At 47.3% G+C, this 21,521-nt stretch overlaps 1 protein-coding gene across 3 annotated transcripts in view; it reads right to left on the bottom strand.

The window, feature by feature from the left end:
- Positions 1-21,521, bottom strand: part of LOC111833323 (A disintegrin and metalloproteinase with thrombospondin motifs 20-like) — a 64,999-nt gene that overhangs the window by 6,421 nt on the left and 37,057 nt on the right. For all 3 annotated transcript variants that reach the window (XM_072700538.1, XM_072700554.1, XM_072700583.1), the window contains 11 exons: positions 21,347-21,511; positions 20,441-20,560; positions 19,164-19,271; positions 18,825-18,989; positions 18,453-18,725; positions 18,212-18,373; positions 16,594-16,770; positions 5,483-5,650; positions 1,826-1,999; positions 758-928; positions 24-224 (listed from right to left, as the gene is read on the bottom strand). In XM_072700538.1, coding sequence (XP_072556639.1) covers positions 24-224; positions 758-928; positions 1,826-1,999; positions 5,483-5,650; positions 16,594-16,770; positions 18,212-18,373; positions 18,453-18,725; positions 18,825-18,989; positions 19,164-19,271; positions 20,441-20,560; positions 21,347-21,511 — 1,884 coding nt within the window. The remainder of the gene's footprint in view (positions 1-23; positions 225-757; positions 929-1,825; positions 2,000-5,482; positions 5,651-16,593; positions 16,771-18,211; positions 18,374-18,452; positions 18,726-18,824; positions 18,990-19,163; positions 19,272-20,440; positions 20,561-21,346; positions 21,512-21,521) is intronic.

Here is a 21,521-nt window from a genome sequence, read left to right as displayed (position 1 = left end):
CACACACACACACACACACACACCTCACTCCAAGGGCCAACTTCCCACGAGGCAAAAGCGGGGCACTCCGCCAATAGGCAGGGCTGTGTATCGCCAGGGTGGGGCCGAGGGCAGCTGGGGTGAAGTGGGGGCTGGACTGCATGCGAGGGGGGGTCCTCTGAAGAGTGCACCTTGGAGCAGATGACCATTCGCTGCTGGATGCCGGGGCCGCAGCTGGCTGAACACTACCAAAGACAAACACATGTTACTGGAAGAGTGCCCTCTGGTGGCCTGGAACTCAAGGTGCGCCTGACTGAAAGCTTCAAGAAACAGGAAACACAGCCAGTAGCTAAAGCAGCAAGTTCCCTTCCACGAGCAGGTCCAACGCATAGATGCTGCTCAGCAAGCCACTGCTGATCCATGAGGAATGAAGAAAAGCTTCAGTTACAGTAAATATCTGAAGTTATTGAACGCTGCAGAATATTGTCTGTATAATGGGGTTGCAGGCTCCAAGACCCCCCCCAGGGGAACTGGGGGCATAATGGAAGAATATGTTGTTTTTGTGTTTACTGTAGCTTGAGTCAGTAGCCGTAAAAGCCCATGTGACACCCAAGGTGAGATTCACCACTAGCGCCCCCTGTCTGTGACAAAGTGAAATTGGCTTGTTAAGTCAGCGCGCCCTGAGAAGATGGCACTGGAAGTGGCCGCCTATCTCGCCTAATGGCTTGACTGGCACAGTATAAATAGTCAAATCGCTCTGGGAAAGTGCAGGACCCACCTCAGACCAGTCTCCTGTCCTCCACGTGTACTGGCAAGGTTCCCGCTGGCAGAGCTGGTGCTGCACGGGTTTGGAACCCAGGTCACAGAGGCTGTAGTGAGCAGACCTCCCAGCCTGGTCTATACACAGCACCTCCCTGCTCGTTGAACCCAAGCCACAGGTGACATTGCACTGCAGGGACGAGAGAACAGGAGGCATTATCGTAGGGTTAAATCACCCACGTGCACAGAAATTCACCCTCCCCCACAGTGACACTGGAGGTCACATGGGTGCCTGATAAGACACACCCCCACCTACTAACTTACAACAAAATACCGAGATGCAACACCATTATACGTTTAAAAATGCAGAACCAGGAACCGGCTAGAGGGGGCAGTGTTGCACCACAGCCAGCCAATCCCTCATGTAGCTCTGCTACCTCCTGTTACACGCCTGAGAGCGATACTGCTGGATATCAGCAGAACTCAACACGCCCCGGACTCAGACCATGCAGGCAAACTCCCAAATACAGGATTCAAAGGGAAGTGAGTAGAAAAGAAATACTGTCTTCTTTTCATGTCTTGCATCAGTTCTGTGGAAACCGTTTCCACCCAGCATTTCAGGCACAAGATGAAAATCAAAAACTGACACCAGACCTCACCGTCGCACACTGATGACATCATAAAAACCTCAAGCACCTCAGCAAACCAAAACACCGTCAAACGTTCTAGTTAAATCCCCTGAACCTGTCATTAACAGCACACTCGCATGCGTCTGTTGGAGTTTAAAGGGCCTTTTTTGTTGTGGTTCGTTGGAAGGTAAAACACCTGCTAAGATGACAGCACTCGATGGCATGTTGAGTGCTTGGACCATATTAGGCTTTTTGTGCTTTGAAGGGCGGATTTTCCCCTACATTGGGTCACAGTGTATTTCAGGAATTCTGGGAGCATCTGCTTGGCAGAGTTTTGCAGGAAAGCATGGCTAAGCCCTGCAGATGGAGACCTACTCTCCTGAAGATCCGCTACCATTTGAAGCCAGGAGGGGGCAGAGTGAACAAAACAATCCACATGTGGGCCGGGCCCTACTCACCTCCTGCCACTCGTGGACCACCCAGGTGTGGTGAGGGCAGCCTGAGCTGAGGCACGGCTGGGTGCTGGGGGGCCTTGTTAGAGGGTCACACAGATCTTCCTGGACACGTCCTGTGCCCCTCAGCCTGCAGTAGACCTCCCGGGCCTGGAGCCCTGCTCCACAGCTCACAGAACACTGAGAACCGAACATAAGGAAATGGGTCAATTCTACCACTCAATACATGTAGGACGGAGCCTGGCTTCTGATTGGCTGAGATGGCCGTACATTTTCATTGGCTGAGATGACCACACTACGGACACTGGCATGAATTAGAAAGAAATCCTACTTTTGCCATATCACTAACTAATCTCATCTAGCTGGCCAGTTGGCTCCTGTTAATGTACCAAATGCTTTGATGCATTCACATACCAGGAACTTCTTAAGAGATAAAGTTCACTTAAGATCTAGACCACGGGGAGGGGAAAAAAAAATTATCAAGTGGTTCATCTTTTTGAACATCTTTCAATTTACCCATCATGATAAAGTAGTCACGTTTAAACCATGACAACAAAGGATTTCAGTGTGAAATTCGTGCCCGACGTGTGAAGAGTCTGTGAGGGAGACTGCGGCATCACGGCACACACTGTACATCTGCTACTTCACAGGTGGATTTTCTTCTTCTTCCCTTATTTTTTTTTTGTACTACTAAGAGAAGCGGATGTTATCTGACCTCGAGCCGAAACCTACACAAAAAGAGGAGACGAATGTGCAGAAACAGCTTGTCTTTTATCTTCATGCGGCACGCAGAGACTTGGCAGAATTTCTAGAATGGAGCGAACTGCAATATAAGCCCAGGAAGGTCTTGAAGTTCTTTTTTTTTTAATTGGGGCGTCAGATCTCTCTACCGCTCATCATACCGGCCACATATGCGTGAGCTGTGAAAGCAAGGAGCCCGATGCATGTGGTTTTATGCGAGAAGCTCTCAGCCCCGGGGTGTGGAGAAGCCGGGCGTGTGTGGCTGGCTAACTGGGAAGAGGCTTGCGAAACAGTCACTGACATGAGGCTCTCCCATGCTGGGTGGACAGTGACCTTAAGGAAAAGGCAACTTTGACTGTCACTGTACTTGTCAAGTCAAACTTTACTGCCATTCGATGAAACAAAACAGCGTTTGCCCGAGACTTTAAATCGTCCTCCACACTCTGCATATGCGTACACAGAAATGTGTTCTCTGCTCAAGCCGCATATTTGCTCATGCGCACGTGTTCTATTTATATATATTTTTTTTGTATTATTAATAATAAAATAATAATATATATTATTATTCTGATATTTCCTGTACACGTACCACAGCTGTGATGTTTGTGTCTGTTTCTCTGTGTTCAGAGAGGCAGCTCACCGGGTTGCCAAATTTGGTCAGCTGGCTGAAGTGAGACTTCCAATTCCAGTTAAGTCCGCACTCACATACACATGTATTTGCATGTATGTAATAGTTTTATTACCTTGCAAATAGTCTGTAGGGTTTGCAAACTGCCCCAGCGCTCGTCGAAAGCATCCATGCTGATGTTTAAAGAGGACGCTGGTGAATTGATCATGCCCAGTGTGACCATAGCTGCACGAACACAAATATGGAGTGTAGCAGGCGTTCATTTGCGGAGGTGCACAATTACTTCAAACATGTCATAGACATTTCAGCGTACACGTCCGGTAGTATGTGTGCGGAGAAGTATGAACCAGCCTTTACACATCAGACAACACAAAACACATGAGAGACAGACAGACAGACAGACAGACAGATAGTGGGTTTGACTGTAACCAGCTTACAGTGGAAGAGCAGTGGTTTAAAAAGCCTGTGCAAGGCAGTTATTCCATTTGTTATGTGCAGGTGATGCACAGAGCGATCGGTGCAGATGGAATTAAACCGTTATGAAAAGTCATTCACTGGAATTCCAAACAGGGCTGCATTGTTAGCGCAGTGCTCTTGTTGAACTACAGGATCACTCCAGCATCAGTAGCTGCAGCAGGTCTATCTGTGAGCACAGAACTGAAGGTACAGCATCAGTAGCTGCAGCAGGTCCATCTGTGAGCACAGAACTGAAGGTACAGCATCAGTAGCTGCAGCAGGTCCATCTGTGAGCACAGAACTGAAGGTACAGCATCAGTAGCTGCAGCAGGTCCATCTGTGAGCACAGAACTGAAGGTACAGCATCAGTAGCTGCAGCATGTTCATCTGTGAGCACAGAACTGAAGGTACGGCATCAGTAGCTGCAGCACGTTCATCTGTGATCACAGAACTGAAGGTACAGCATCAGTAGCTGCAGCAGGTCCATCTGTGAGCACAGAACTGAAGGTACGGCATCAGTAGCTGCAGCATGTTCATCTGTGAGCACAGAACTGAAGGTACAGCATCAGTAGCTGCAGCATGTTCATCTGTGAGCACAGAACTGAAGGTACGGCATCAGTAGCTGCAGCATGTTCATCTGTGAGCACAGAACTGAAGGTACAGCATCAGTAGCTGCAGCAGGTCCATCTGTGAGCATAGAACTCAAGATAGGATCCTTGTGACACTGAAAGGCCTACAAGCTGATCTGACCCCCCCACCCACGCATGTCCCTCTACCCTGTACGCCCCCCTTCCTGGGCGGACAGGGGAGGGGCTCCCAATTTGCTGAGACTCCAAGTTATGAGGTTCCTGCAGTTGTCAGGATGTTGGGATGTAAAACATGCCTTCACGCTCCAGTCATGGATTTCATGGATTATACTGGTATGCAGGGTGGGCCGATTGTTTCCAGACCCCGGCTGGGCCCCTCCCTGGACGTGCAAAGCCACAGTGGGCCAAGGGGAGAACCGAGATGGCAAGATTTCTGCATCCAGTGGAACTTCATATTAAACTCCGATATTCATTGCGGTTGCAGTTTTATGATGATAGTTAAAGCCATGTGTGTTGCCACAAGGGATTGGCTCTTACAGTATTATTGCAAATCAGTAGGACCTCCTGTCCAGGGACTGCAACGGTGAAGCACTTCATGATCTATGGCTATTTGAGCCCCACCGCTGCTGTTGGGTCAGTAGGGGGTGCTGTGTTGGCACAGTGACCTTTAACCCCCAATTGCACCCGGGACTGTCTGATCCTGCTTTCTAAAAAAAAACAAACATACAGGACTGTGCAAAAGCCTTAGTCAGTCAAACAAAATGTTTCAGGGTATTTATAGAGTATGCATTTGCTCAGAAAAAAACACAATTAACTCATTTAATTAGTTAAATAACCCAATGAGGTACTGTAAATGGTGTGTGTGCTCTGTGATGGGCTGGTGCCTCATCTTGGGTTGTTCCCTGCCTTGTGCCCGTAGCTTCGGTGATAGGCTCCACAGCTCCACAACAAGGCATAAAACAAGTGGTTACAAATGATGGATGGATGGAAGTCAATGAGGTACTGAGTGAGGTAGTGGTAGAGTCAAAAACACACGGGTGAATTGAGTGGCTGCTGCAAATACTGGAGTGACTTCAGGAGAGATTCTGCTCAGAGCCTAAGATCTTCAGGGGTCACCTCAACAACAAGCATGTGCTGGTCACGACGGCTTCTTCAAACAGCAAAACATGCCTGTCGTTCAGTTACCAAGCTATAAGGACATCAGTTAAAGGCGCTTCAGTTAGCATAAAGCACCAAACGGCTTCTACGTACCACAGCCCAGCGGTTGGCCTTCCAGCTGGGGCACCTCTGTGCCCGGCAGGCCTTCTGGGTGCGAGGGCGCGGCTGATGGGCGCACCGCTCTGCCGGCACCTCCGTCTGCCTCTCGTCCAGGCAGGCCACGTCACGCTGCTTGGTCCCTCTGCCGCAGCTCGCAGAGCACTGCGGGTGGCAGGGATCACAAAACCGGAACGTTCATTCCAATTCCCAGACCTCCCCAAGCAGCCTGTCCAAATTAAGCATGGCACAGAAATACGATGAATAAAAAATGTATCATTTTAATACTGCTGGCCATACTAGTAACTGCTTGTGATTTATGGGTTTGGAGATTTTCAACCAGCTCCCCAGAGGTGGGGGCCAACAGATCTGCCTTCTGAGATGGGAGGCTTTGTATATCTTCACCATGAATACAGTGATGACGAACGGGATGAATCAGGTTTTCTGATTCCTGTGATTCTAATTTCCCGTTTGTTTATATGATGTATGTTGTGTGTGAAGGTGGCACAAACATATTTGTGTTGTATCTGGATGTCATTACACTAATCCAGTGTAAGTACGCTTTGTTAGATTTGGCGCCGTGCAGTGGGGATGCCCTGCATGACACCTGCTGAATCACCGTCGGCCGTCCTGCAGCATGTGGTCATGAGTGTGGCTATTTGAAACTTGGAAGCACATATTGTCACTGGCCATCTTAAGAAGGCGTGCAGTTGTGTGTTCGGAGACCCAACTGGATTATTGTAACTGGATTGTTAATTTACAAATTCAATAACTCTTCATAAAATCTTTATAAGGCTTTTCTATTATTGTCCCCAGTCTTAATACATTTCACAAATAAATATATAACTTGGGCTTTCATTATTGCTATAACAATCACCAGCATATACACAAAAACAATCATCAGTATATAAACAGAAGGTGTAAAATACATGCAATCCTGTTAAGCGACGAGGAAGCAGTATTGTGTATGTTTAGCACAGAACAGCCCGTCTGCAGTAACCTATCGATCCCATTAAGAGACCCAGTGAGCAAGTTTAGGAAACCCCCTCTATGAAAGATGAAAAATACCTTCGCACAGAATCTGGTTTCAATAAATGCAAAAGCTTCTTCTGATTCCTTCACACGGGGTGCAGAGAGCATGTCAGACAACATATCGAGATTCCCACTCTCCTGGTCTCTCCAAAATCTACATACTAACTGCATCAGAACACAGTGTTATAAAACCCCAGCAATTTGTATGCTCAGAGCCCAATTTAGTTTCTGTATTTTTGAACCAAGATGATAAAAATAATATATCGTCGTTCCACCGAAATGCTGTCCAGATGTGGCAAGAACATGAAGAAATGCTTCTGCTCTCATTCCATACAGAACTGCTTTGACTGGATTGCCGACAGATTTTATTGCACGTAAACTATCATCTCTATGTAAAATCTCAGGCTAAAATGCAATATAAAAGGTCCGTGTAGAAGCAGCCCAGGTGAAACACTGATTTGGTTGAGCAACAGATGGTGTAGCCAACATTAAGATTTTTAATTTGAAATGTTTGTTTTCCTGTTTTGACAAGCGAATGGCTGAAAATGAGTGCCGATTAATAGCCCCCCCCCAGGGGCCCCAATCAGCTTCCCCGGGAAGGGCCCCCAGAGTTTCCTGCCACGCAGCCGCTGGTGCTTTGGGGGTCCGCTGTGTGTCTCGTGGAGGCAGTAATTATGCAGGCATCTTAAACACACCCCATAGTCGGCATGTTTTTAACATCAAAGCGACCCTGAGAGACTGATCCAGGACCAGATAAGCAGAGTATCCTTCAGTAAGGCTGACGATAAGGCTTCACTCCCGATGTGTCAGGCGGACAAGAAACACGAAGCCTCCGTACAGATGGTTTGGGGGGGGGGCAAACAAATTGTGGCCATATGACTGGCATGCGTTCCACAGGCTAAAATCAGCAAATCAGCAGGGGGCGGGGAGGGGTTCTCTAGGAAGGCCACCCTCCCCCCAGCCAGTCCACGATCTCCTCCTGTCAGATGTTCCTCAGCCAGGGCTGGGGATAGACGTCTAACAGGAGCTGGAGCGATCAGCCTCTCCCCGGCGGCACACAAGCTGGGAATCCTCGTTCACGGCCCTGGGGTCACCCTGATTCCCGCGCCTTGTGTCCTGAGCTCTGAGCTCAGCCTGCCGACCCCACACACGTCCCACGCCGGACCAGCTGCTGACCAGCATCCCAAAAGGTACCATTTGAAATTTCCTACACTGAGAAGTGCTGATGCGAGAGATATTTAAACATGCTACGAACTAAATGACGGCTGTGCTGTTTTTCCTATTCAGAATCAAGTGGTCAATCTTAATATTATTGTATGCATTTAAATGTGAACAGTGTCACGAATGCTGGAACTGCATCAAACCTAACTGCAGTAAAATAGAAAATAGATATCTGTCGTATTCACACTAATGCAGCACAACTGGCAAAATTATGCCCATGGACTTACTGATGTTTAAGGTAGGCTAGGCTATGATATTTGTTAGGTATACTGTATTAAAATTCATTTTTGCCTTACGAAAGGTTTATCGGAACGTAACCCCATCGTAATCTGTGGAGAGGATGTATTGTGTTACAGGGCTATAGCCAGAGTTACAACAATCGGACTTAAGTGTTTTAAATGCCATTCATGTTTACACACCTTAGTTCCCGTGTGAAATCAGCCACGCGTGTAAACAGCTGTGCCTCGCTATGCTAGCAACGCGGCAGAAAGGACACATTCATCATGGTCTCTTCTAGCAGAAGACCAGAATACTCCATGGAGTAAGTCTGCCAGACAGTCCTGCCTCAGGTAAACAGATACTCGCGGTATCTTTACACATACCTGTACCTGAAGTGGTGCTGTGTCAAACTTTAAAAAAACGTAGCAAAGACAGTGCAAGTACAAAGTCGATAATTTTAATATTCAGTGTAAAATACACATTTAGTCTCTTGATACCACGTTCACAGGAAGAGAAAAGCAAATCAGGGTTCTTCAGCACCCTGCGTGTGTGATCAGGAAACCCCTGGTAAGAGCGCGGTACTCCACCAGCGCCTTTCATTAATGTGCTGTTAAAGCATGACTGTCACATTCTGTCCCTTGGAACAGGCATTATATCTCTGACCCAAGACAGTTTTTACTCAGCTTTGACTACGAGGTAACAGGAAGTTTTCCCCAAGGGACATTTCTTAGAAACATCATTTCTAGGAAAGCCTAGTCCATATTCCCCTAGTTTGATTGCTTCCCTCCATCTTAAATCTCCATTTTCACCGTCAAAAATCTGGAGAACACATGCTAACTGAAAATCCCTGCAAAGACGAATGACCTCCATGTCTCTGTAAGCCCCCTTCTGCTGTGTCTGTGAGTGTGTGTCGGATCTCCATTTGCTGTGCAGATTCGCCACTGGAACTACAGTGTCCTTCCACGCTCAAAGACGTGCTGTTAAGATAACGGGTGCCATTGGATTACCCTGTGGTGTATAACTGTGTGTGTCCTGTGATGGACTGGCATCCCGCCCAGGATGTACCCCAGCTTTGTGTCCTGTGCTCCCTGGTACATGCCCCAAGCCCCAGGCTTCCAGACGGAAACATTAACCAGGAGGTTGGAAGATGATTGGAAAGATGGATAATCTGTATCAATGCTTGTTTCCCAGGCTACTCCAAATAATCTGGAAAATCTGGACATCTACTTTGCACTCAAACAGACATACTACCAGGTGATGCTTGTTTTAGGGTACTCACTCAAGGAGGCATTTTGTTCTACCAACACATGCAGAAAAATATTTATCTCAAGCCATTAATCAAGAGAGTATCCCTTACTGTACTCCAGGAACTCCACAAAAGCTGACAGGTAACTAAAGAAAGTCAGTAACTTGGCTCTCACCAGTGACAAAGTAAGTGCGCCTAGATCTCAGCTCTTGTAGTGCAACAAGCAGAGCATTGTGCTAACGCCACAGGCTGTGTTCGAATCCCAGGGAGCGTACATAAATTATGACCCTTCCCTCTAATGTAAGCTGCTTTAGATCAAAGCATAAACTAAATACATCAGAGAATAAGCAGTATAGCAAAGTGATTTTAGAATGAAGAACTTAGAGAGATGCACAAAAGTGTTGATAAACAGATGGGACACTTACACAGGCCTGCTAATTATTACAATGAAATGAATCTGTTCTTCATTATAAATATATTTACTTCCTAACCTCCAAATCCACACTCTGACACGTCCTGTTGTCCTTTTTCAAGGCTGGCAACAAATTTATCCAGACTGATGTATATTCAAAACTAATCATTGCTGTGTAAAATGTTATAAATGTCAAAATTCCCACTCGGTCTATATGATGATTTACTGCATTGTAGCATCTAAGATCCAGAGTCCATCTGTCCCTGATTAATGAGCTGAATAAATAAAGGATTTGCTCTCGCTCTCCTAAAATCCTGACAAAAAGCACATGTGTGGCCCCATTCACATCAGGGGAATTCTGGAGAACCTGCGGCTGCAGCGCAGCAGAAGTGGACGTCGTGACCCCTGTCTGACCCCCAGGTAAGCCCTACATGTCATGCAGAGTGAGCACATGGGTCCCATTTGAAGGGCCACATCATTTTACGACCGTTCCAGTCTTTTCCAGCACAAACCCCAAAATCTGCAGCATACAACAGGACAATTTACCCCAATTTAAGTGTAAAGAACAGTAAATCTTCAAACGCAATTTCCATCATAAACATGTACAGCGTGATACAAAGGAAACAGACCTGCACCTGGCTAATGATGAGATCAAAGGGGCTAAATGAGAAGCAGGAGGATGCGCACAGCAGACACACAAGGATTAGAGGCTCCAGCGCGGTAAGTCAGGGCCGGAGCGAATGGCCTCATCACTGCAGCAATGACGGCCTTTGATAGTTCTCCAGAAGTGAAGTGAGAGTAGGTAGAGTGAAGAATGAGGCTCCTGACAACCAGGATCAAACACACAGCAAGAACAGGAAGTGTGACACACTACAGGAAGCGGAGATGAATGCGTGGAGAGGACCGTCATTTTCAGCTGAGAGAGGCGACAGAGCGGGACAAATATCACGCCTGTATTTGGTCTTTGGGTGGTAAGTGGACAAGATCAAACAAGTCTAATGTAGCACAGGTGAGTTAAAAGCTAAATCATAAGAAAGACCTTTGGCTCTTTGATGTACATTTAGGTCATAATACATAAGTAATATGTGTAACTGTGCAAAATGCATAGGCATTCATAGAGAATGATGTTTAAAAGATCTTATTTTCGTGTATAATTCTGCCATTATGTCAGTCAAAGTGTGTCATCTTGACCTTTTCAAAGTCTCTCCCAAAGTCACTCCTGTATGTACAGCCACCGTCCAGCTCACACATGTATGTTTGTATCATCCAGTAGCGCACCCTGTATGGCTAATCTATACCTCATTTTTTTAATGATTTAATTTGATTAATTAATTGGGCCTTTGTTAAAATTGGTCAAATGCACGGAATGGCTGGGGTGCCCCCACCCCCGAGGAGAGGTTTGGGAACTGAAGCGGTGCTTAGAGATATCAGTCAGTATTTGAAGAAAAGAAGAAATTATGGTTAGGTTTTACTGTGTTACTTTTAATACACACACACAAACACACACACATATATATAAACACAGTTTAACATAAGAATATATATATATATTCTTATGTTAAACTGTGTTTTTTGCACAGTACTACACAATAATATTCACGTCATACTTTAAACAGAATAAGATACATACAAGGGTACAACAAATGACAAGAATTTGGTTCTCTGCTGCTATTAAATGGATTCCTAATATTAATTAGTGACTAATAAATAACAGCCTAGCATTTTATTAAATATTTTATGCGACAATATACTGATTAATTTTTACCTATATGAGCAACAGTGATTACGATAGTTAATTAATGCCTATAGTTGTTGTCAGGGATACATTTTTGGCTCTGCCGCTGTTTGGTAAGGTATTAAAGGGAGACATATCAATAAAATTTTGAACAGACAAAACAGACCAATCCAAATTCAGATACGGAAATCTGTTGTTACAGGAAATGGTAAAATAAAGTGTCGTTGGAGGCTCTACCACTGGTCGGGCTATTCAATTGGCAGCCAAGATTCAGGGGACCCCAGGGGCACCAGCCCCAGCTGAAAGCCGATTGGTCCCCGGAGCGCCCCCCTCCCCTGTCACTCACCAATTTAAAACATATCATTGGCTAATGATAAGGTTAGTCCCTCTATATAAATTTCGGCCCCACGTGTGCCCTCCAACCTTACAAGAATCACCCTGGGTACCAGAAAAACTTTAAACATCCTTTTCTGTCTAGTACCTTCTCATCCAGGGTCTAGGGCAGGGTTATTCAACTCACGGTCCTCGAGGTCCGAGCACTGCTGGTTTTCCAGCCTTCCTTTACCTGTCAGTCAGGTGTGAAACTTCTGACCAATCAGAATCAGTAATTATTAAACTAACTACCTGGGAGAACTGAAAACATGGCCTGGATTTGGAATCGAGGTCCAGAGTTGAACACATGCCCTAAGACAGGGTTCCCCAGTTCCTCTCCTGGAGGGCCTGAATCTAGCACAGTTTGTAGGTTTCCCTGCTCAAACACACATGCATACAGGCACACACACGCATGCACGCACACACATGCATGCACGCGCACACACACGCATGCATGCTTCTAATTTTCACTGGGGAACTGTCATCTTAATGTAGTACAAGATTCCTAACTCTACCCTGAACTGGGGAAAAAAAAACATGAAAAACCTTTTAACCACAAACTGAGGGGTGGGGGTTAGGGTCCAGGGCACATGCACACCCACAAACTACAGGCAACTTAGGGATGCTGATTAGCCTGAACACATGGCTCTGCATGGCAGGATGAAATCTGCACAACACAAGGAGAACATGCACAAAAACACAGAGGCAGGATTCGAACCTTGGAGATGTGAGGCCACAGTGCTGCCCAAAACATGAAGAGGAGGTGGAATTCAAACCCCCATCTTGGATATGTGAGGCCACATTGCTAGCCAAACACATAGAGGACGCGGGATTCGAACCCCCAATCCTGGAGATGTTTGGCCTCAGTGCTACCCAAACACACAGAGAAGGTGGGATTCGAACCTCCACCTTGGAGGTGTGAGGCCACAGTGCTAGCCAAACACACAGAGGAGGCGGGATTCGAACCCCCACCTTGGAGGTGTGAGGCCACAGTGCTAGCCAAACACACAGAGGGGGTGGGATTTGAACCCCCAAACCTGGAGATGTTTGGCCTCAGTGCTACCCAAACACACAGAGGAGGTGGGATTCGAACCTCCACCTTGGAGGTGTGAGGCCACAGTGCTAGCCAAACACACAGAGGAGGCGGGATTCGAACCCCCACCTTGGAGGTCTGAGGTCACAGTGCTAGCCAAACACACAGAGGAGGCGGGATTCGAACCCCCACCTTGGAGGTGTGAGGCCACAGTGCTAGCCAAACACACAGAGGAGGCGGGATTCGAACCCCCACCTTGGAGGTGTGAGGCCACAGTGCTAGCCAAACACACAGAGGAGGCGGGATTCGAACCCCCAAAGCTGAAGCCACAGTGCTAGCCAAAACAAACCAATCTTTCTTTCTAAGCCTAAATAATATTTAAGACGCGCATATCACCTCATCCCTTAGTTCTATTACCCACCATTTATTGTTCTTATGTAGACGAGTCATTTGAAAGCCCCCTGATTAAGGGCAATTTAGAGGCACAAAGTGAAGAGGTATAGATGCCTCATAATTTTATGAGCTATTTGCTTAATAACTATTTATACATTAAACAACTAATGATGATAGGTGATTCAACACAGTCAAAGTGGTTTAACTGTAAGTAGCTCTAACTGCAGGACTGGGGTGGTGAATTTCAGTCACCCAATGAGCACTGCCCATCACAAACTGGAATCCTCTTGCTATGTCGGTGCCCTCTCAGAAGGTGGCGCTCTAAGCAGCCGCCAACTTCGTTGGCCCGAAAGGTTCACTGTCACTGCCCCCCACCCCTCCAGACCCGCCTGCCCCCTCGATGGCCAAATTCCCTGCTTCAGATTTCCTCAGACAGTCTGATGGCTTCTCTCTCCACACGATTCAAAAAATATTTATTTCAGGCCCCCGCCGCCCAGATGTGGACCGCTGCCAAAGCGACGGTGGCCCCCACATCCCCCAGCATGCATCTCATCTCGAGACATCCGCCATAAAACCGGCCTCCTTAAATCCAACTTCCTGTCAACATTGATTAGCCGAATACACCCGGCTTGGTTTCAATTACATGATCGCTTTGGCTCACTGAGCTGAAATGTATTTATTTCCACATGCGAGCAATAAAGGCAGCGACACATGGGCTGCAGCATGGTTTGGATTTTGGATGTTTATGTAATCTTTTGAAACACACCATTATAATCCAGCGTAAATCGAAGGTCTCCAGTGAGTTTATGCAGAGCTGAAGTGTAAATATAATACAGTATATTTTTCAGGTTTGTTTTCCCCAACGACCCCTATTGCTCACGAATCCGGCTTTTCTATCGACAAATATCTGCAGATTTAGTTAAATCTTACAGAAAGTGATTTTACAGTAAAGCTTCAATTCAATTATTCAAATTAACCTGTCATATTTGGTTTGAATAAACGTACAGACCTTTTTTTCTGCTATGAATAAAAATTTTTAAAAGGCAGGAGACGTTTTGTAAACACAGAGCGCCATATTCGTTTCAGAGCGGGTCCTGTTCACTCAACCGCTTTCAAAACTCGAGGATAAAAGCTGCCCATTCTGAGGACTACTCCCCCATCCCCCCCCCCCTTCTCAGAGACACACTTTCAGGACCACCCCCCCCCCCCCGGTTTATTTCGCATTATCTTTTAATCTGCCACCAGCAAAGCTCAAATCACACAGTTATTCCAAACAGATGAAATATGCAGGTAATGGACAAATGTGATTCTTTAATTGTTTTCAATGGCAACAGCGGTTTCAACATATATGTGCACAAAATAAATATGCAGACACAGATTTTAAAATTAATTACATTCAACACTGTTATTTTTGAATGTTACACTGACGCTGAGGCATTATGGGTATAAATGCAGATTTGGAGGGGGGTGGGGGGGGGGGGGGCTGTTTGGGTCAGACACCACAGGAGACATAGATGAGCCTGGAGTGACAGCGGCCAGGTGAGACATATGAACCAGTAAGAGTGATCAAACTCACCAGTAGCTCTAGTTTCATAATATCTTAGGAGTTTAAATGTATATGTAATGTCACATAACACAAAACAGATCAATAAGGGAAATAAAAACATCACCAGGAGAACACAAATAAGGTGGCATTACTGTGCCAGAAAAGCACACGGAGTCTCACACTGACGAAGCAGATTTATCAATGGCAAAGGAATCAGACTTCCAAAAAAAACATTTGCCCATACTTGGGGATCCGCATTGTTTATGCTGGATTTTTGGTGGTATTTATTTCAATCGGAATGCTAGCTAACCAGGGCTGAGTGAAATTAATTACTCTTTGTACATTGTTATGTTTTAAAACGATCGGGTTTAAGCCTGGCTAACTCGAGCCTCCTCTCTCGCACTTTGCTCAGTGCTGCGTCTCGCTATAAACACAGAAGCTTTCCCGGATCTGGCTCCAGGGGACCTCGATGTTCTGCGATGTTCTGGGGTGGGTTTTTGTTTCTAGGGCCCCACAAAAAAAGTCACTGTGCATCAACCCCCCCCCCCCACCCACTTTGCCTAGTGTAGTGGCTGTTTATAGCCAACAGGGGGCCCTGCAGGTTTGAGTGGTGGTACGGTAAACACCACTGCTGGCACACTGCGCTGCTGGAGCCAAAGGCATTGCCCAGGTCACTGTAACCCCCCCCCCCCCCCCCCCGAACGATGAGCATGAAGCAGAATGTGTAGGAGCACCTCAAACAAAGACCTTCCAGCTAAGGCTGCCTTTGGGATATACCAGCAATAATTTAACGGAAAATGAGTTAACCTAAAAACCAAAATATTATTATTCTTGGGCATAAATTAATCTAATTTTCTGCATTTTTTTCTTTCAAGTTACTGGATAACTTAAAATTTGACTTAAAACTTGCACCTCTAGCAACCAAGAATATTGCGAAGTTAAACTGAAAGAAAGCACCTAATTGATGTATAACGAGGCCAATCTTCAGGCTTACAACACAACAGCTGTTTTGTGGACTGAAAACAGCTTTTAAAATTAAATCTGAGTCTTAGAAGTTCAGTACACGACCATCCCCATCATTCACATTTAAATGTCTTAAAAACAAATTAAGAACAACTTTGAAGAAAAACATCACCGCCTGTTGTTTTTTTCGTTATTTATGTGCCATCGTTCATTCTTTGTACTGGGTGTGACTGAACATGTCGGCATTCTGACGCAGCTCTAGCACACGGTCAATAAAACATCCTGAAGCTGAAGCCTTTGCAGCTGACTGTTAAAATCGTTTCCGCTGTACAAACTGACAGGAAGATGCAAAAGTGAACGACCATGGAGTACCAAAAGTGACAAGTGACACTCAAATGCGACAGTGTAAATGTCATGAGACTACGTCTAAAACGAAAAGGCTGTACAGGCACAAGATGTGAAACATGGAGCCAGACAGACAGCTGTCTGAGCACCAAATGACCTTTGAATGACCTTTGAATGACCTTCTTACAGACAAATGTACACTGTGTCCCATCATTACAGCTTGAGATCACAAACAGGATAGTTAATGTTCCATAAGTATCGTTAAAACCTCTCCTATGTGTAGCGATACAAAGTATTAAAAATAAAAATAAATACAAATACTTATAGTTTTGATTGAAATGAAAGACCTCTATCATAGGTTTACATTTGTCTGGAGGGTCTGGTTAAGTGCTGAGCCCCCCCAGGCCAGGCTGTCTGCGGGGGCTTCTGTGAGGTACGATCCCGGCCCTCAGCACGAGTCCGGACGCACCACAGCACCACGGACCGGTGTGGACGGTCCCGCCGTCGCCGTGACGACGACGTACCCAACATGCACCGAGAAACAAGTCGATGGCAGGTGGGTGCAGGAGTTGAACGGGAGGGCTACCGTACCGGTTTCCACGGGTGCCGGAGCCAGGATGCGGCCCCGGGGCAGGACTGCGTGTTGCACAGCTCCGCATCCAGGGGGCGCTGCTGCTCATCGCAGTTTCGCTCGTCCAGTCTCTGCCCGCTGGAGCCCTGGCAGACCACGAGGCGCGTCCTGCTCCCGCCACCACACGACTGCGTGCACTGCAGAAACAAGGCCCCATTTAAGCCATTTCCATTGGGTGCCCACTTCGGTTGCATTTCTTAACTCTCCGTTCTCATTGGCCAGTACAATCACCTGCATTTACATTTTTCAAAGTATTGTGGAACTAAAGCAGACAACAAAGCGATATGGCTGTCGAGGAGTCAACTAGGCATTAGGACAGCTGAGCTGAGCATCCAGTGAACGCCCAGGTACAAGCCAAAGCTATACATCTACCAAAGCAAGAACCTAATAAAACTTTTCCAATTAGAAAATGCAATATTAAGATCATTCTGTACTTTTGCACATATACTATCTACTGATTTATTAATATTACTATCTTTAAATACACTATATTGACAATAGTATTGGGACACCCCTCCAATGGGTTTTGGTGGTTGCCAGGAGACTGCATTGTGCAAAGTGTAAAGTTTGGTGGAGGGGGAATTATGGTGTGGGGTTGTTTTTCAGGGGTTGGGTTTGGCCCCTTAGTTCCAGTGAAAGGAACTCTTAATGCTGCAGCATTCGAAGCCATTTTGGACAATTTCATGCTCCCAACTTTGTGGGAACAGTTTGGGGATGGCCCCTTCCTGTTCCAACATGACTGTGCACCAGTACACAAAGCAAAGTTCATAAGGACATGGATGACCGAGTCTGGTGTGGAGGACCTTGACTGGTCTGCACAGAGCCCTGACCTCAACCCAACTGAACACCTTTGGGGTGAATTATAGCGGAGACTGCGAGCCAGGCCTTCTCCTCCAACATCAGTGCCTGACATCACAAATGCTTTCCTGGAAGAAAATTCCCATAAACACTCTCCTAAACCTTGTGGACAGTCTTCCCAGAAAAGTTGAAGCAGTTATAGCTGCAAAGGGTGGACCAACTCCATATTAAAGTCTATGTATTAAGAATGGGATGTCATTAAAGTTCATGTGTGTGTAAAGGCAGGTGTCCCAATACTTTGGGCAACATAGTGCATTTATTTCTGTAATAATACAATTTTTTGTTTTTCAGGCTATTCTACTTGTGTACCCCCCCCCCCCACCCCCCACCCAAACCCCATACAGCTGGTTTGGGATGTGTTAGGTAGTAAACTTGTGCCCAGTCAACTTGTGTAAACTCCTTTAGGACTGTTGGAGAAGCATTTCAGGTGACTACATCTGGAAGCTGGCTGAGAGAATGCCAAGAGTCGGCAGTCATCGAAGCAAAAGGGGGCTATTTTGAAGAGTCTAAAATTAAGAAAATTTTGACATGTTGAACACTTCTCTTAGTCGATGCAATATCTGATATGTATTACATTTACAGCATATTACCTCAAGCCCTTTTATTATAAGGTGACTAACCCAGCTAAAACAGAGACAGATGGATTAAAAGCAGGTGTTCCTGGAATAGATGGGTGTGGCCACATGGAATCATGTGACTGGCTGTTCATTGGACGCTCACCTCGCCCCAGACTCCGTAGTCCCACTGCGGACAGGGGCCCGGCGTGCAGCTCTTCGTCTCAGCTGGCTTCACTCTCTCCTCGCAGCTCCATGATGGCTGGCCCTCCAGATCCTGACAGACCACCACCCTCCGCTGGAAGCCCCCGGCGCACGTGCTGGAGCACTGCAGGCCGGGCGAGAGAGAGCGTCACAGACCGAAGGGGGTGCGGGGGCTCCACGGGACAGGAAAAGGGAATACTCACCCCCCCCCAGGGCCCCGTCCTCCATTGGTTGTTCGCAGATGGTACATTCCAACTGCTGTGCCCAGGGTGACTGCCTGGCTCGTAGGGGTAGTCCGTGTTGGGCAACTGGGGCTGGTTGCCGGGGCGATAGACAGACTGACAAGGCACCGTGACGCACTCCTGCTCTGCAGTTGGACGTTCGTCTGGGTCACAGACCTCTGCCCCCACCTGGTGGTGGTAGGTACTGCAGACCACTTGCCTGGTCGTCTGCCCAGCACCACAGGTTACTGAACACTAATGGGGGGGAAAAAAACAAATATATGCTGATTGAACTGAAAACCAGACACTGTGGATAAAGACTGAAACCCAAACCTGGCGACTTGGGTAACGTACCGGGGACCAGTCTCCTGCCCGCCACTGGCCGCACGGTTGGAAGCACGTAGAGGATTCTGGGGGACGGGGCAAATGTGCACAGTAGGCCTCATCTGCGACGCCACCGTGGGTGTCCCGACAGCTGACGTAGCGAGCCCTCGTACCCCTCCCACAGGACACCGAACACTGGGATGCACGCACACACAATGTCATGACGGGGGACTTCTATGCCCTCACTGGTGCAGATACAACATGGCTGCAGTTACTGGTCCTAGATCAGTCTGGTCATTTAATTATTATTACTAGATCAGGTTCAGAGGATGGGGAAGATGATCCCTGATCTGGTATAACAGGCCTCACCGTCGTCCAGGATCCGTATCTCCACTGGGTGGAGTGGGTGCCGTGGTCTGCAGGGTGATCGGTGCTGAGTGTCGGGGGGGCACGGGGGCAGGCCACCAGCTCACAGTCCTGGTACAACCAAGAGGGTCATAGATCAAAACATGCATAAACACTTTAAGTTAAAGGACCTCCGTCCTCCATTGGGACTATAAGACCTCCACCCTCCACTCTAGCTACAAGACCCCCATCTTCCAGTGGGGCTATAAGACCTTCACCCTCCACTCTAGCTACAAGACCCCCATCTTCCAGTGGGGCTATAAGACCTCCACCCTCCACTCTAGCTACAAGACCCCCATCTTCCAGTGGGGCTATAAGACCTCCACCCTCCACTCTAGCTACAAGACCCCCATCTTCCAGTGGGACTATAAGACCTCCACCCTCCACTCTAGCTACAAGACCCCCATCTTCCAGTGGGGCTATAAGACCTCCACCCTCCACCCTAGCTATAAGACCTCCATCTTCCAGTGGGGCTATAAGACCTCCACTCTCCACTCTAGCTATAAGACCTCCATCTTCCAGTGGGGCTATAAGACCTCCACCCTCCACTCTAGCTATAAGACCCCCATCTTCCAGTGCGGCTATAAGACCTCCACCCTCCACTGGAGTTATGAGACCTTAACCCTGCACTGGAGCTACTAGACTTCCACCCTCCACTCAAGCTATAAGATCTCCATCCTCCAGTGGGGCTATAAGACCTCCACCCTCCACCCTAGCTATAAGACCCCCATCTTCCAGTGGGGCTATAAGACCTCCACCCTCCACTCTAGCTATAAGACCCCCATCTTCCAGTGGGGCTATAAGACCTCCACCCTCCACTCTAGCTATAAGACCCCCATCTTCCAGTGGGGCTATAAGACCTCCACCCTCCACTCTAGCTATAAGACCCCCATCTTCCAGTGGGGCTATAAGACCTCCACCCTCCACTCTAGCTATAAGACCCCCATCTTCCAGTGGGGCTATAAGACCTCCACCCTCCACTCTAGCTATAAGACCCCCATCTTCCAGTGGGGCTATAAGACCTCCACCCTCCACTCTAGCTATAAGATCTCCATCCTCCATTGGAGCTATAAGATCTCCATCCTCCATTGGAGCTATAAGATCTCCGTCCTCATCTGGAGAGGTCAGACAACATGCTGCAGCTGTTAGACGTCCATAGTGCTGATCAGGGTCATCGGGGTAACAATATTACAGAGGTGCTATCCTGTCAGATGGGGTCGGGGTTTGGAACACATGATCACCTGATTGTCCCTGGGTCTGGAGGCGGCGTTGCACTCCCAGTCATCCAGTGTCTCTCCGTAGGTCCCCGACACGCAGCGCACCGCCCGCATCTGGTAGCCATGGCCACAGGTCACAGTGCACTGCAATGGGAGAGCGCCCCCATGAGGACATCAAGAAAGCGACAGCCAAAGATCAGTCATATATTACAGATGTGCATCACGGCACAGGGGCTCCTAAAAAGCGAACCCTAACCCCCATCTCATGGATTTGTAGATAAATAATAACAGGATAATGCATGACCTCAGATTTGTTTAAATAACACTGAATAACAAATTATAACTGCAAGCTGCCTTAGGAAATATTTTAAATTAGCATTTCACCACAGTAACAATAACAGGCTTGAATGGATAAGGCATGTTAACGCAGTTAATAAAGCCGCTATGAGGATTACCGTATTCCCTGGTATAAACTCTGCTTAAGTCCCCCACCTCATTCACAGTTTATCGCAGACCCTCCTCCTCCATGAATCCTCTACCTTTATCCATCCTACTGCAGACCAGAATCTTCCATAGGTTCATAGGCTGAAACCACCCGTCCCTAAACCACACTTTTCATGGGTTCTCTAGTTTATTCACCCTTTGCCAGATCATTTCCATGGATCCTCTATTGTTCTCTACCCTACTGCAGACCCAAAACTTCCACAGGTCTTCTGGTTGAACCCACTCTTCCCTAAACCCGGCTCGTCTATTGGTTCTGTGGCTAATCCACCCCAACCCAAACCTTACTATTCCAGGTGCTGCCCAGACCCATCCATCCTACTCTGAATCCCACACAACACGAAACAACAACAACAACAACAACAAATTTATTTTTGTATAGCGCATTATCACAACATGACATGACCCTAGCTATAAGGGCTGACTTACCATGCCCCAGGCTCCCACTTGCCAGGACGCGCATTCGGGGAGTTGGCAGACTCCCACTGCCGGGGGCTTGGTGTCTGGGTCACAGAGCTGCTCGTTGAGCGTCTCCTCACCCATGCGGCAGAAGACCTCTCGGTGCCTCGAGCCCTTTCCACAGGTCACCAGACACTGAGGTGGA

Source organism: Paramormyrops kingsleyae, chromosome 1, assembly GCF_048594095.1.
Source record: "Paramormyrops kingsleyae isolate MSU_618 chromosome 1, PKINGS_0.4, whole genome shotgun sequence".
Lineage (NCBI taxonomy): Eukaryota > Metazoa > Chordata > Actinopteri > Osteoglossiformes > Mormyridae > Paramormyrops > Paramormyrops kingsleyae.
Note: the sequence above shows the minus strand (reverse complement) of the source record. Positions and strands in the feature narration are given on the sequence as shown.